General features: G+C 48.4%; 1 protein-coding gene across 1 annotated transcript in view; it reads left to right on the forward strand.

The window, feature by feature from the left end:
- Positions 1-252: 252 nt before the first annotated feature.
- Positions 253-14019, forward strand: part of EFNB2 (ephrin B2) — a 43398-nt gene continuing 29631 nt past the window's right edge. Inside the window, exon 1 of the mRNA XM_070048582.1 lies at positions 253-617. Within this exon, the coding sequence (XP_069904683.1) occupies positions 496-617 (122 nt within the window). The 5' untranslated portion in view covers positions 253-495. The remainder of the gene's footprint in view (positions 618-14019) is intronic.

Raw genomic sequence — 14019 nt, forward strand, 5'->3', positions numbered from 1 at the left:
GGCCGGGAGCCGCGAGGACCGAGGAGGCGCCCTTCTCCGCTCCGCGCCACGGGACATGGAGAGGCGCCGACGCGCGCTCGGGCCGCTGCCCGCGCCCCTGGATCTATAGTCTGAGGCGGCCGCGCTCCGGGCTCGGCGCCCGCCGCCCGCTGCCCCGCGTCGAGTCGTCCGTCCGCTTCGGGCCTTCGCGCCCCGGCCCCGCGTCCTCCCTGGTCACCCGCCGCGGCTGGCCCGGCACGCTGGAGCCGCACGAGAGCCGGCCGTCCGAGCTGCGTCCGGCGCGGCGCCCCGGAGCCCCGAGCCCGCCGCGCCGCCGCGCCCCGCGCGTGCGCTCCCGCCCCGCGCCCTGAGGGCCCCGCAGGGCGAGCGCACCTGGCCTCGGCCGCCGCGGGCGCTGCGCGGCGCGCCCCGGAGCCGCCTGGGGAGCGGGTCCCCGGCCTGCGTCCTGCCCCCGCCTCGGCCGCCCGGAGCGCGCAGACTGGGAGCGGCTTGGCCATGGCCGTCCGGAGGGACTCCGTGTGGAAGTACTGCTGGGGAGTTTTGATGGTTTTGTGCAGAACTGCGATCTCCAGATCGATAGTTTTAGAGCCTATCTATTGGAATTCCTCGAACTCCAAGTAAGTGGCCTCCGCGCTCCGCGCCGTCCGCCGCGCCGTCCGTGCGGGAGGAGGAGGGGTCGGGCCGCCGGCTCCCGAGCCTCGGTCCCCGGGCGCCCGCCCGCTGCGCGTGGCCCTCGCTCGGCTCGAAGGGGCGCCCTCTCCGCCCGTGGTTTCCCCCTCGCCCCGCAGCGCGCCGGGCCGCAGGCAGCCCCGGGGGCTCGGGTGTCGCGTCCGGGGAGGTGTCCGGTGGCGATCCCTGACCCTCGCCGCTGTGCGGGGACCCGGGGCTGCAGACGCGCGGGCACCGGCGGGGCTCCGGAGGCGCGGGCGGCGGGCAGGGCCCCGCGGCCGGGGCGGTGCGGCGGCGCACCTCGCGAGGGAGCCCGGCGTCGCCGCCAGCCGCCCCCGGAGCCCCGCGGGAGGACCTGGCGGCGAGGGTGCCTGCGCCCGGCGTTTCGGCCTTCCCTCCCTCGGTTTCTGAGCCGTGCCCGGGACTCGGCGGGCTCGACTGCATGCTGAGGACGGCTGCTGCAAACGCGCGGGGCCCTGCCCGCCGGGCGCCGCTCCTTCGCCTTGGGGGCGGCTGGGGGCGGGGGACCTGGGTGGGAGAAGGACGGGGGTTCTCGGGATCCGATTTGCTGCGTTCGGGAGCAGGCCGGGCGTTGTGGGGAGTCGCCGTCGATGCGGGCTGCGGAGTGCATTCAGAATTTAGGAAACGGAGCGCGTGCCTAAATGTGGCCCTGGTCTGCGCCTTCGGTACTGCGCACGGCCTCGCGCTCCCCGCCAGCCCGGAGACGCTTGGCGAGAGTGTGCAGACGGCGGCCGCCTCCCGGAGCGAGGCCTGGCCCCCGCGAGGCTGAGTCCGTGGCCTGATTGAAGTTGAGCGCGTTGCGAGTGGACTTGGGAGGGAAGAGATGGCGGGTTGGTTTAGAGATCACCTCGGAATCAAAACACCGCATCCACTCCTAAAAATGGGCCGCCTCCTATCCACCTGCGAACTCCGACTTCCTCCAGTAAAAGAACAAAAGCATCCCGGCCACGGAGGGCTCTAAGCGGGGACGCTCGCGGGGTGCGGGGCGCGGGGCGCGGGGTGGCACCGGCCCACAGACCCTGCGCGCCACCAGAAGCCTCGAGGGGCAGCCGCCTGTGTGGTGGCGGCGTGGGCTGGTTAATGCCAGGTGGGGTGTTTGCCGACCCAGCCCTGGCGCCCGGGTCCGGAGGCACCAGGTCGGGCGGCGAAGCGCGGGCGCCTGCAGAGGTCACTCTTCCACGCGGAACGCGCGCCGGCCGCGCCCCGCCTCCGGGCCGCCCGCGCCGCCGCCTCGCACTTTCACTCGTCCGCGCTCCCTGCGGCCGATCCCCCGCCCCTGCGCCGTCGGGACTCGGTATTCGAGCTGAAGTTTGCTTGGAAGACGGTCCCATTAACCCCTTCGGCGCCCAGGTCCACACCTGAGTCTTTGCGTTCTGCTTGATCCGTGTGTATCCAGGAGGCGCGTTGAGGGCGAGAGAGTGGACGATGTTGGTTTCAACCCAGGCTTTGAAGGGAAGACCTTCTGGTCCGGTGCTGGGAGGAGCGGGGGTGACGGACGCTTCCCCAGTACGGAGGACTAAGGCTCCTCCCAGGCCAGGCCGCGAGTTAGAGACCTAAGCTAGGGGCCTGCATTTCGGAGAAGGCTGCCTCCCCTCACCGCTCACCGTGTGATGGCTCCCGGGTCGCCACGGTGAAACTTCCCTTAGCATTGTGACACAATGGCTGGCCTGCAGGCCCGGACGCCATGGCCCTGGACGAGGGTCTGCCTCGCAGAGTAGTGAACGCTAGCCTGAGAGACCAGAAAGATTTCTTCCTGGAGAATGAGACCAAAGAGCCTTTGCCAGGTTTGAGAATGAAACAAAACAACAAAGCAGAGCCACACACTGCAAAGCCCTGGTGCCAGGGGGTTGCCTTACCTGGGGAAGTTGCATGTGCATTTCCAGGGGAAAGTTTCACTCAGTGCACACGACGTGGCAGGAAGGTAGTCAAAGGCAGTGAAGTTTCTCCAGCAGTTCCTATGACCTGTGCAACAATTCGTGTATAATGAAGCCCCCGTCAGTAATTAGATTTGTTTCATTCGGAGGTCAGCTTTTTTAGCAGGTGGTCCACACGGGGAGCTTGCAGCAGCTGTTTGAATACAAGGTCCAGAAATCCTCTGTAAACTCAGCGTCTCCTTAACTACTTGAATCACATCGGCTGCTGCCCCCGTCCCCAAGAGTTTATGAGATAATCCAGAGGAGTTCTGTGCACTGAGCACTGAAACGCGGGCGGCCGATCTGTTAGATCATTCATAGGTTTTGCTACAGTTGGGTCAGTTGTAGCCATTTGGATCAGTTAAGTTACGATTTTTTTTTTTTAATTCAGGAGAGAACAGCAAAGCCTAGCTTCCATTTCTAATTAACATTTTAGTAGAACAAATTTTTTCCAAGCATCATGTTTTGCCAAAATAAAATAGTTCACTCTTTTAAAAAAAAAATTAACTTCACTTTAGAGTGAGCAAATCTGTAGTGGTGTGATTCTGGAAAGAGTTAACACTGACTTCGATGAAAATGGCAGTCGCGCATGCATTTCTGTATCTAGGGTTGCTGCTGCTTCCCTGGGCATCACATGCTAGTTAGTTATCAAAGCATTTTGCTTGCCCCATGTAATTTTTTCCCTACATAATACTTCGTTCCTGATATTGATTGGCTTGATGCAAAAGAATGGCTGGATGATATCCAGATAACCTCCAATGCAGGGGCTTCCCCACAGTCAAGCTCTGAATAAATACAGACCTGTCAGAGATGGATAAAATAAACTACAATGGGTAGTGCTGTTTAAACAGTGCATTCAATAACATATAAGCCAGCCTGCCTCCCATTGTGTCCGAAATTCTTATTTTTGTAAGTAAACAAATGCACATTCAGCACTGATTGAATAGCCCCTTGAACTATGCTCCACAGTTTGCGTTTGGGTTAATCTTGTCGGTTTTAATATAGAGAGAAAAAAGCACAAAGCACCAGGGGTGGAATTGTTAGTGCTTTCACATCCACATTCCTCACATTTTGTCAGGATGATAAACTGTAGGTAATAGACTGTCCTTGTTCCACAGGACAGCCGCGCCAGGCGGAGCACAAAGCCGAGGCCAGAGCAACACCTCCCAACGTGCTTGGTAGCCTTCTTTTCAGATGAGAATTTATTTGGGAATCATGTGTCTCAGGACAGCACTTCTTAACCTTCACAATTACGGCTTCAGGCCTCGGGAACTGGAGCTGGAGGTTAAGATGATTGGTTAAGCACTTGGTTCTAAATCTTTCACAAAGCGTAGCTGTTGACACTTGTCCTCCCGATGCAAAGAAATGCAAATGACTCCAACATTCCTAAGCTTTTCTGACTCTAAGCTGCAGTCTGAGGACAGGTGAATTAGCCATCGCCAGGAGACCACGTAAAAACTGCATGTGGGAATAGCTTCTCCATACGGAGTCAGCTGAAGAGTGATTGGTGTATTTATATTAATTATCCTAAAACCTCTTGTCTGTACACTTACTGGGTAAATCCTTGGGTTGGTGGGCCGCGTGATAATTGCCTCCAGACAGGCGTTGCAGTCGGAGCAACTGAACCCTCGCTGCTTTGTCTTCCCCTGTGCTACTTCGGGCGGCACCCAGGAACTTCAGTTTGGCACCCAACTTTGAACAATGCTTCAGAGCGCGTGCACCTGAGGGGAGATGGTTTGAGATCCCAGCATGACTTCAGCCATGCGTCAGAGGAATGGGAGTGGCAGAGAACAGGAAAATGCAGACTGTAGACTCTAATTTTTTTTTTTAAGAAAAATGTCTTAGGAAAGATTTTAACTCTTATGAAAACTATGAAAATATTTAATTGGAAAATAGAAGTGCTGTTCAAAGAAAGATGATGATGAAGATGGTGGTGGCCCTCATCTCTGCCTGCCTTTGCTGCCAACATAAAGAACCTGTTTTTCAGGTCACCTATTTATACATCTACATAATTTGCTTATGAGCTCAGCCTTTGTGTAGCGGAGCAGAACCTTAGAGAGGAATGTTGGACTCTTTAAAATATTTTGATTAAAATATGCAGGACCCACGGAGCTATAGGGTTCCGGAATTAGCTCTTTCAGGAAAGAGCGCCCCCCTCCTCTCTAGAAGGGGGGAATTAGAATGGGGCTGGGGAAGGAGTATAAGAGCAAAGAAGGCCGGGTAGCGAATGGGACGGGTTCCGAACAGCTTGGAAAAACTCCTGTGGCTTCATTGTCTCTCCAAAGCCAAAGAATACAAAGACATAAGCAATTCAGCCCTTCTCCCGTGATGGAAAACGTAAACCGTTGACATGGCTCCCCTGTTTAACTTGTTTAATTCTCATTTTAAATTCAGCACTATACCAGCCGTGTGAACTCTGAAGATTTCTTTAGTAATCCATTTTGTAGTTCCGAATCAAAAACAAAGTGAAAGGGTCTGACACAATTTGCTTTTATTTTTAGGCAAATCAACCCTGGTCATAGTTAATAAGGGGATTACAACCCAGACGAGGTCTTTACAGATGCAATGTAAATCAACGGCAGAGCATAAAGAAACTGATCCCTTTTGATTGAAGTATGGTAAAAAGGCATAGAGAAACTAGCAGCAGTAATCTGATTGTATGGCAATAAAACCACCATTTTCTGTCTTTCAGATAAAAATAATGTGGTAAATCCATGCAGTTCATAAGATGTAAAGGCAGATAAAGGGGGAAGCCATGGCAACATATAGATTAGCTTGATGTTAGAAATGACACGTCTCTGAAAAGGGTGTCGAGGCGAAGGCGCTCGCTCCAGGCTGTTGGGTATTATGTGAGAACCACGCAGACTTGGACACTGGGATTAGAAAGTCTGAAAGCTCCACTTGTGGCCTGGGAGGGTGAAAGCGGCGAAGAAAAGCTGCTCGGTTCTTGCTCATTGGTGGTGGATAATATGGCAAAGGTGGATTTCATTGGCTGCCTTTTTACAGATTGAGATTGGGGCTGATTAAAACTTCAGATCGCCGCAGTTGTTAGGGCCTGGAAGATTTTTCCTTTTTAACTCCTGGCCTAACAGCGGCTGCCATTTCTGCAGGATTAACCGCCCTTCGCGATGCCTGCCTTAATCTATTTGGGCTTCAGGCAGGGACATGCTGGGAAGGAACAGAGACCAGAGGGGATAGGTAGCGCTGGGGTTATCTGAAAAGAAAACAGAGACCCTTTGATTTCAGCATCTTTCAGACCTGCTCCATCACAAGAAGCAAAAGCAAACATTGCTCAGGGTCCCGCTCCCCCCGCCACAGAGATCTGCTGTTTTGTCCTTCCCACCCTGGAAAAAATAGACAGTAAAGTTTAAAAAAAAAAATAAAAGAGAGGGGGGTGGAAACTTAGCTTTGATTCAAATTAGTAGCTATCTCGTATGCCGAAACCAGTAAGCTCTATCTGGAAGATATTTTACCCCTAAATGTGAGTCTTAGCCTTTGAGGTGGATGGGAAGGTTATAAAGATGTTAGTGCCAGCGAGCTCTAAAGTTGAAAACGTCTCCAGGCTGTTAAGTCCCACTGCTCTCTGTCCTCAACAGCCCTGTAAATAAGCCGGAATTTAGTTTTTTGCTTTCCACACTTCCCATTCTAGTCATTAAACAAAGTCAGCCATTGAACCCGTGATTGGCTTACACGCAGGGCGACATCCGCAATTGGGTCGAGCCTGAGAGGAAAGATGTGCGCTATTGCCTCCTTTTTGGCAAATTACAGAAAGGCCTTAGCGTTTCTTTAAGAGCCTGAACTCTTCAGACATGGAAAATAGCGAAGCCTGCAAACACCCCAAGTGTCTCTCTTGATGGAGTGGATCTTGGGTGTGTTTTTCAAAGGAGACTTCAATGCTGTTTTTGTCTTAACAACATGAGGGCTTTAGACTTCTGCTTCCATAAGTGAATGATGAGGATTCCCATTAAATCCTAAATATACTGTTTTAAACCCATTTCATTGATTGTGTTCCTAATTCTCAGCTGACTTGACCATCTGTTTGGGCTTTAGATACATTACATTTGTTGCCTGGTTTTCTCATTGCTATGAGAATTACTGGAGTCATTACTGTGTAGCTTTTATCGGCTAAAACATTTTGAAATTATTGCACAGGGACCTGCGGTACCCCGTGCCTGCTTGTTTCCCCTTCTTTTCTAATATAATTCAGTAACTTATATCAAAAGATCTATTTCATTTGTCCAGATTCATCAAAGAGAAGGGACATCTCCTAATTTACAAGCTGGTCACATCCTAGCACCTTGCATTCTCATTTGACAATGATTGCTAATAGCCCATTCAACTAAAGTATTTGCTTGTTAACAGGGAACAGAACATGATAAATGTCCAGCAAGCTTGCGGGCCCCCTTCAGCTTTTCAGATGGAGACTGGTGCATATTTATGGCAGGCAAGTGACAAAAGAAGAAGCTGAATTGCCTTGGCCTCCAGCTTTCTATTGGGAACAGGGTTAAAGTGATTAAAGAAATGATGCAAGAAAGGCCTGCTATTTGTTTACTAACCCTCCTCCAACATTTAGTTTTGCCTGCTACCTGCACGAGCATATTTGAGAGGTATGATAGATAAGAAAACTAGTCAGAGTGGGGAATCGATTGTGAAATGTGTTTCCATGCACACAAAATGCCAGGGCAGCCTGTTTCTGTGGTTCCAGGAGAATCAGCAGTGCCTCTAAACTATTGAAATATTATCCTTTTCATGTATAAATTCAAATATATAATTCTAGTCCAAGGCACTTTGTGGCTAGTGAATGAGTGCATCCTTGCTGATTGCAAAACACAAAACAAAACTCCGTTAAAACAAAACAGATAGTTTCTGCCCTTGGTAATTCTCTATACAAAATATGAGGGAGAAATTGGCAGTCAAGAAGTATTAATAGTTGGCTCTGGGCATTCTCTGAGAGCATGGGTAGATTCTGACTCCTCAGCGAGGAGCACACGTTCAGAGCTCCGGTTCTGTCACACATGAAACAGATCACTTCCTCCCATGCTACAGATAGACTGTGTTTTCTGTAGGAAGTGATTACAGAATGCAGTTTCTTTAAATTATGATTTACATTCAATTGCATCCAGTTTTAATTACAGCATATGGCTCATATCTGTGTCATTCTTTCAATACTTGCTAGTGAAGTCCCCATGGCCACTGAGGACTTAATTGGTGCCTTTCACGTACACCACTCCCAAGTCACTCAGGGTATGAGCAGTTGTGAGCGTTACTGGATTTTTGAAACCAGTAGGGTCAACGTGTTTGTGCTGTGGGGAAGTAGGTGATTACAGCAGCTGTGTGGGACACAGCTCCCTGATGTCTGCCTACTCTGACTTTCCATCCACACCCTCTGCAGGCACCTAACCCACATGCATATCACAGGGTTGCTGGCCTTCAAAGCAGAGAGTGTCTTTCAGATTATCTCTTCCGGCCTCTCCTGTTAGTGCTGATGAAACTGAGGCACAATGTGGTTTTGTGACCTGAAAAACCTTCCAAATTTCAGTCGTTGCCCTTTCCACTGGCCTCCTGAATCGGAACCGCCAGTGAGTGAGGGTTGCAGGACGAGTCATGGTCAAGTCAAGTTCAAAATCTGGCTGACTGAGGATGGAGTTAGAAAATGTCGTTTTTCACTTAACTGCCAGAACTATATTTGGATGCATTTTAGATTAAGAACAAATAACTCCCATAGGCCTTGAATCCTTCCCCCTTTCTATGGGAAAATGAATCATCCATATAATGGACTCCCAAGTAGAAGTTCCCTATTTCTCCTGGTTGTGTGTCTTTTTTTTTTTTTTTTTTTTTTTTATTTGAAAGGCAGAGCTACAGAGAGGCAGGGGCAGAGAGAGGGAGAGAGGTCTTCCATCCACTGGTTCATTCCCCAAATGGCCTCAGTGGCCAGAGCTGTGGTGATCCAAAGCCAGGAGCCAGGAGCTTCTTCCAGGTCTCCCACGCGGGTGCAGGGGCCCAAGGACTTGGGCCATCATCTACTGCTTTCCCAGGCCATAGCAGAGAGCTGGATCAGAAGTAGAACCATCTGGACTCAAACCAGCGCCCATATGGGATGCCGTCACTGTGGGCGGCAGCTTTTCCCGTGCCTGCTTGGCCACCTCGCTGGCCCTGTCTTTATGACATGGATCAAATGTGATCGCACATCTTACTCCTGTGTTGGGAAGGCACATTGCAGTTAAGCAGCCTTCGAAAGGGCTGGTGGGACACCTGATGCCTGTGCAAGTCTCCCCCAGCTGCCCTATCTGAAAAGCCTGGGCAAACGTTGTTTCATTTCAGTAGTCCGAGGGACACAACCCAAGTCCATGTGGGTGGCTGCCTATCCTCTACCATTAGAGAATTTATCCTTCTGTTGAACTTTAGGGCACAGAATTGCCTGCTGGGCTTGTGCAGTTAGGCACTTCTGGGATTTCTGAAGTCTGTGGCAGGGATGGGGAATTTACATTTCTACAGCTCCTAGGTGGTGCAGGTGCTGGAACACCACACTTTAAGATCATCCCACTTTTAAAAGCTGTTTTGGGACCTCTTGTCTTGCTGCTCCCTGTCCTTTTGGTTTAGGAGCCAGGAATAAAGTATCTAGGCCACTAATGGTGGATCATTCACTTATTAATTCTATAATACTTATCGATTGTTAGGCCTGATAGTAGGCTTTGATAATACATGGGATCTTCAAAGAATTCATTGGAGATTGTATATTTTGAAAAAGCTGTGCATGGAGTGCAAATATTTTTTGCACCAAAACACTTAAATTTGAATTTGGTTTTCCTGCACACTTTTTAAAGCACCCTTGTGCAAAGCCCAACAATCACTACCTCCAGATAGTTAAACTCTAAGGCTAGTGGAGAGCAGAAACCCAAGCAGGTGCCTGGCCAGGGGGCTGCGGCCTGGTGTGCGGGCGAGCAGGGCAAGAGAGACTGGCACTCGTCTTGAAGAGGCTCATACAAGCATCCAGGGGAGGAGGAAGCTGAGTCTTGGAAGCCAGGACATCTCTGAGCAAAGCACAGGGAATAGCTGGCATAATGAGTAGTAAGCCAGCCAAGGTGATGCTGCTTCAGCTCAGGGCAGCATGTGTCCCTGAAGTTTCCACCTGTGAACAGACTCCTTTACTTCAGAACAAGTAGACCTGTGAGATCACTGACCTACTGAGTTCAGCCACTGTTGTAATGTGGGGATTATCAGTACCTATGACTTTTAAAGATGAGCGTGATAATGGATAGATTGAGTAATTCAATTTAGCAAAGACAGTGGGGCAAGAGCTACTCTAGTTTAATCGGGAGCACATGCTTCGGAATTTGCTTGTGGGAATCCAGTCCCAGGTTGGCCTTTTGTTGGCTGTGCACCTTTGTGGTGGTATTACCTCTGTCTCCATTGTTCCATCTCTAAAACAGGGATGGTAATAAACAGTACTGAATAAAATAGCCATAGAATTGTGCTGTTGATTAAATGTATTTAAAGAATTTAGCTCTGTGTTTGACACAATGAACTAATAAATGTCAGATATTATTAATAAAAATTAACTGAGTATCTACTGCGTACCTGGCTTTGGTTCAATTTGCCTTCCATGTCCAAAGGAAAAAAAAAATGAAAAAACCCTGTTAATAAAGACATTAACATGACACTTTCACTTTTTCAACTCTGATGTTATGTTTTATGTCGTTTACCTGCCGAATTAATATTCACTGTTTCAAGGCCTTTTTTTTTTATGTGCCAAATATTCACTATTTAAGTGCCTTTTTATTTCCTGTGTACTACAAAGTCAGACAGTCTCTCCTGTATGTACCCATTCAGTTATTTAACTATACACTAAGAGTCTTAGAATCCATTTTGAGTATTCTCATAAAGGGTACAGTAGAAGGAATATATGAATTCCACTTGTAGGGAATTTTTGCATTAATATTACATGATATTTCTTGTTTAGAAACCTGCTTACCTAGTGGACATCATTCATTCTAACAGCCATTGCATATGACATTCACTAGGTTCCAGCTGCCATTCTAACTGCTTGACAAATGCTCCTTGAAGTTTCATGGTAACCATAAGGTCCTTTTATCTATCCCGTGATACCACGGAAGAGATTGAGGACAAACTGATTAATGAACTTAACCCTATGTAGCTAATGAGTGGATTTGAACCCAGACATTTTGGTGCCGGATCCCTCTTCTTAATTCCATACTTCTCCTTTCTATGCAGTTGAGTAATGAAGTTATGATATAACTAAATTAAGCATGTGCTTGCTCAAATCACTACTGTGTACAAGGTGGGTGAAGAGAAAGGTTTGGGTATAATTCTTCTCTTTGCCATGTTGATTTATAGTCACTTTTTTACAATGGGCATGAAATTCTAAGTGGATCTTTGAATCTTGGAAATAACAAGGTTATATCCAATGGAAGCAGAATAATGATCTGCCCATTTAGAAGACAGACAGTTATTACAGCATGTAATATTTACAGATTTGTTGTATTATTCCTTTGACTGTTAATATTTTCCTTTTAAGAATTTAAATATTTGATTGTTTCTTGCTGGGAGAAAAATAGGTCAGATTTTTGAGGAGACTTGCATTTGGTTAGATGCTGAGTATGTCGAGCTAAGGAGAGAGTATGACATCTTTTTCAGAGTCTAGTCACAATTAAATGCCATTTTATTTTGGATTTTGGGGTCTGTGCCAGCTTCCAGCTTGTCAGAACTGAGAAGACTCAAATCAAGTCCAGGCCTATTTCTACAGCAAACTGGGATTCTGGCTCCTTGCCTGTAGATTCATTCAGTGCAGCCCATCTGGCTTTTGATGTCCTGCAAGTTTGGAGCAGTTTGTTTAAGGAAGCCGGGCCCTGAGTACTGGTGGGCCTGGGGTTCTCTGGACTGAGTGGCACCTCTTCGCATTTTCACCACACTCATCAGCTGCTCACCTGTAGAACATTCGGGCCAGAGTCTGCAGCTGCCACCTCGTCATTCCTCTGAGAACACAGGGGCCCAGTGCGTCCTCCTACTTCTTCTCTAGTTCAGCTGTACCACTGCTGGAATAACTCGGAGCATTTAACTACTGGTTATTTCAGGGCTCTGGTCAAAGTAATTCCAGGCTCTGTGTGGTGACGGAGCAGGAAATAGACATATTGCCCACAAGGTTACAATGGAATGTGGTTCACATTTTTATAAGATGCCTAGTGTTGGAGTGTTGGGTACCACAAGAAAACCATAAGAAAGCTGTTTTGTAGCCTGCTTTGTCTCTGTCTCTCTCCGGTTTCTTCGCCTAGTTCCCGGTCTGTGGCAAAGCCATGAGATACGCAGGAGTATGTCTTCTGTCATTCGCCTATGTTAGACCTGGCGCTGACCCTTCTCTGAGCCCAGCAAGGAGGAAGTGTCCAGGGGGCAGCCATTGGGGAAGCAACTGCACCCAGCCTCCTAACCTGTGTTGCCTTACGATGCTTACCTGGCAGGGAGAGAGGCCTTCTTACATCAAGAACTGAGATTTTATCTCTTCTCATACTTTACTTGCCAATTTATTCATTCTTTCATTACACAAACAGCTAGTGAGCACCCAGTCCTCAGAGGGAGTCGGGGGCCCAGGGAGCAGAGGTCAGCAGCGGGAGAGCAGGCGTGGAGTCTACTGCCTGCAAGCTCTCAGCGTTCTTCTCCCCATCAGAGGGGAGCGGCTCCTTTTCATGAAACGTGAGTGAACTGTTGTTCTGAATGGGTAAAATTCTTTAAGATTGGAAAACACAAGAGTGTTGGTGGGAATGAAGGGCCCAGGGAGAGTTGATCTGCAAGCTGCACGCCCTCTGACTCTGGGTTGTGATGCTGCTGTCCACTAAAGGAGCGCTTCTTTGCATTTTTTCAGATGTTTAAAATGCCGCAGCATTCCCCAGGTGATTTACATCTGCCTTTCATCTCTGATTTTCCCCACTCGCCTAAATGCACACATGCTTGTGTCTAAAACAACAGAAAAGCAGCTAGCAGTGGCCTGTGAGCTCCCTTCTCTAGGAAAGCCATTTTTCTCTCTGGTGCCTCACCTATAAATAACATGGGTGCCACCTTCCTTTATAGACTCTTGCAGAAAGCATGGTTTGGAACAAGACTATACAGGTGCAGACAGATTACTGTTGGGAAAGAAGCCGTCAGTGTCTCTCGTCTCCGGGGTTATGAAACCCTCATTTCCAGACTGGAGCCGGCCTGATCACCAAACCAGCAGGACAGAGTTTAGCTTCGTGAGGTCACTCCCTGTCTTCACTTTCCCACTGCATGCCCCAGCCTTGCTCTTCAAGCCCCCAAATTCCCCCTTGCTCAGCTTCAACATTGCTGAAGAGGGCTTTTGTTGGGGGTGGGGGCGATGAGGAACTGTGATCAGTGCTATACAAATGAAGGTCTTTTATTTTGTGATAGGTTGTTGATAATTGTTCTTAGCTTCACAACAGAGATTTAACTAGTCTCTGTTCACCTGCAAAAAGAACAGGAAACAGTGATACCTGCGTCACTGAAATCTGACTTGTAGATAATTAACGTGTGAGTAGAAGGTATGTTTTCATCCTCAGCTTGTTACGGGCATGCCCTTGTGTGAATGGAAGGTTTTTATGACAGCAAAAATCATATCATGGATAAAAATGAAGTAAATACTTGTGTTATTTTCCTGGAAAAAAAATGTGTAAACTACGAGATACTATCTTAGTGTTTTAAAATAAAATTTACTTTAGCCACTACCAGTGTTTTGAGCATTATATCACAAATAAAAAACAAGATTAACATCAAAAGGAGTCAGTTTTCATTCAGTTGTGCAGCACTGTAGGCTGTGAAATTTAATATTATTTTGACTGGTACAGTAATTGTAGAGTGACAGAGGAAAACGGATTAAGTTCAAATGAAAGTGTACACAGCCTCACACACAGACTCTGTCAATGCAAGTTGAGGTCATTGGGCCAAGAATTGGGTCCTGGAGCTCTGTCATTGCAGATTAGAATTTGATAAATAAAACTTACTTTAAACTTTAGGTTAATTGCATTTTCCCCCACATGTGTGCATGCATAGATGAAGAGAGACAATGGCCTCACCTTAAAGAGTTGCTAAACTGGTTTGTGCACCCATGGGCTCACCAGGCCTTTGAATTTCTGTGCTTCTCATCTTTCTTCTTCTTGAAAAGATTTTGCTTGTCATTGGTGTGAAGTTTGAAACCCACACCCCCACTCCCTGGCTTTTGGACTTAGAACACTATAATGGGCCCCAATTGTGTGGCTGGCTTTTAGGCTCCTCTGCTTGTCCTTGAATAAATGGGGTTCATGTTGCTGATGATATTTGTTTTAGAAAAAGTGTGGAAAAGGGGGCACCTGTGAAAACAGGCAATTGTTCCAACACACCTATATATTCAAATTAAAGCAGGGAATGTCCATGT

This window comes from Oryctolagus cuniculus, chromosome 9 (assembly GCF_964237555.1).
Source record: "Oryctolagus cuniculus chromosome 9, mOryCun1.1, whole genome shotgun sequence".
Classification (NCBI taxonomy): Eukaryota; Metazoa; Chordata; class Mammalia; order Lagomorpha; family Leporidae; genus Oryctolagus; species Oryctolagus cuniculus.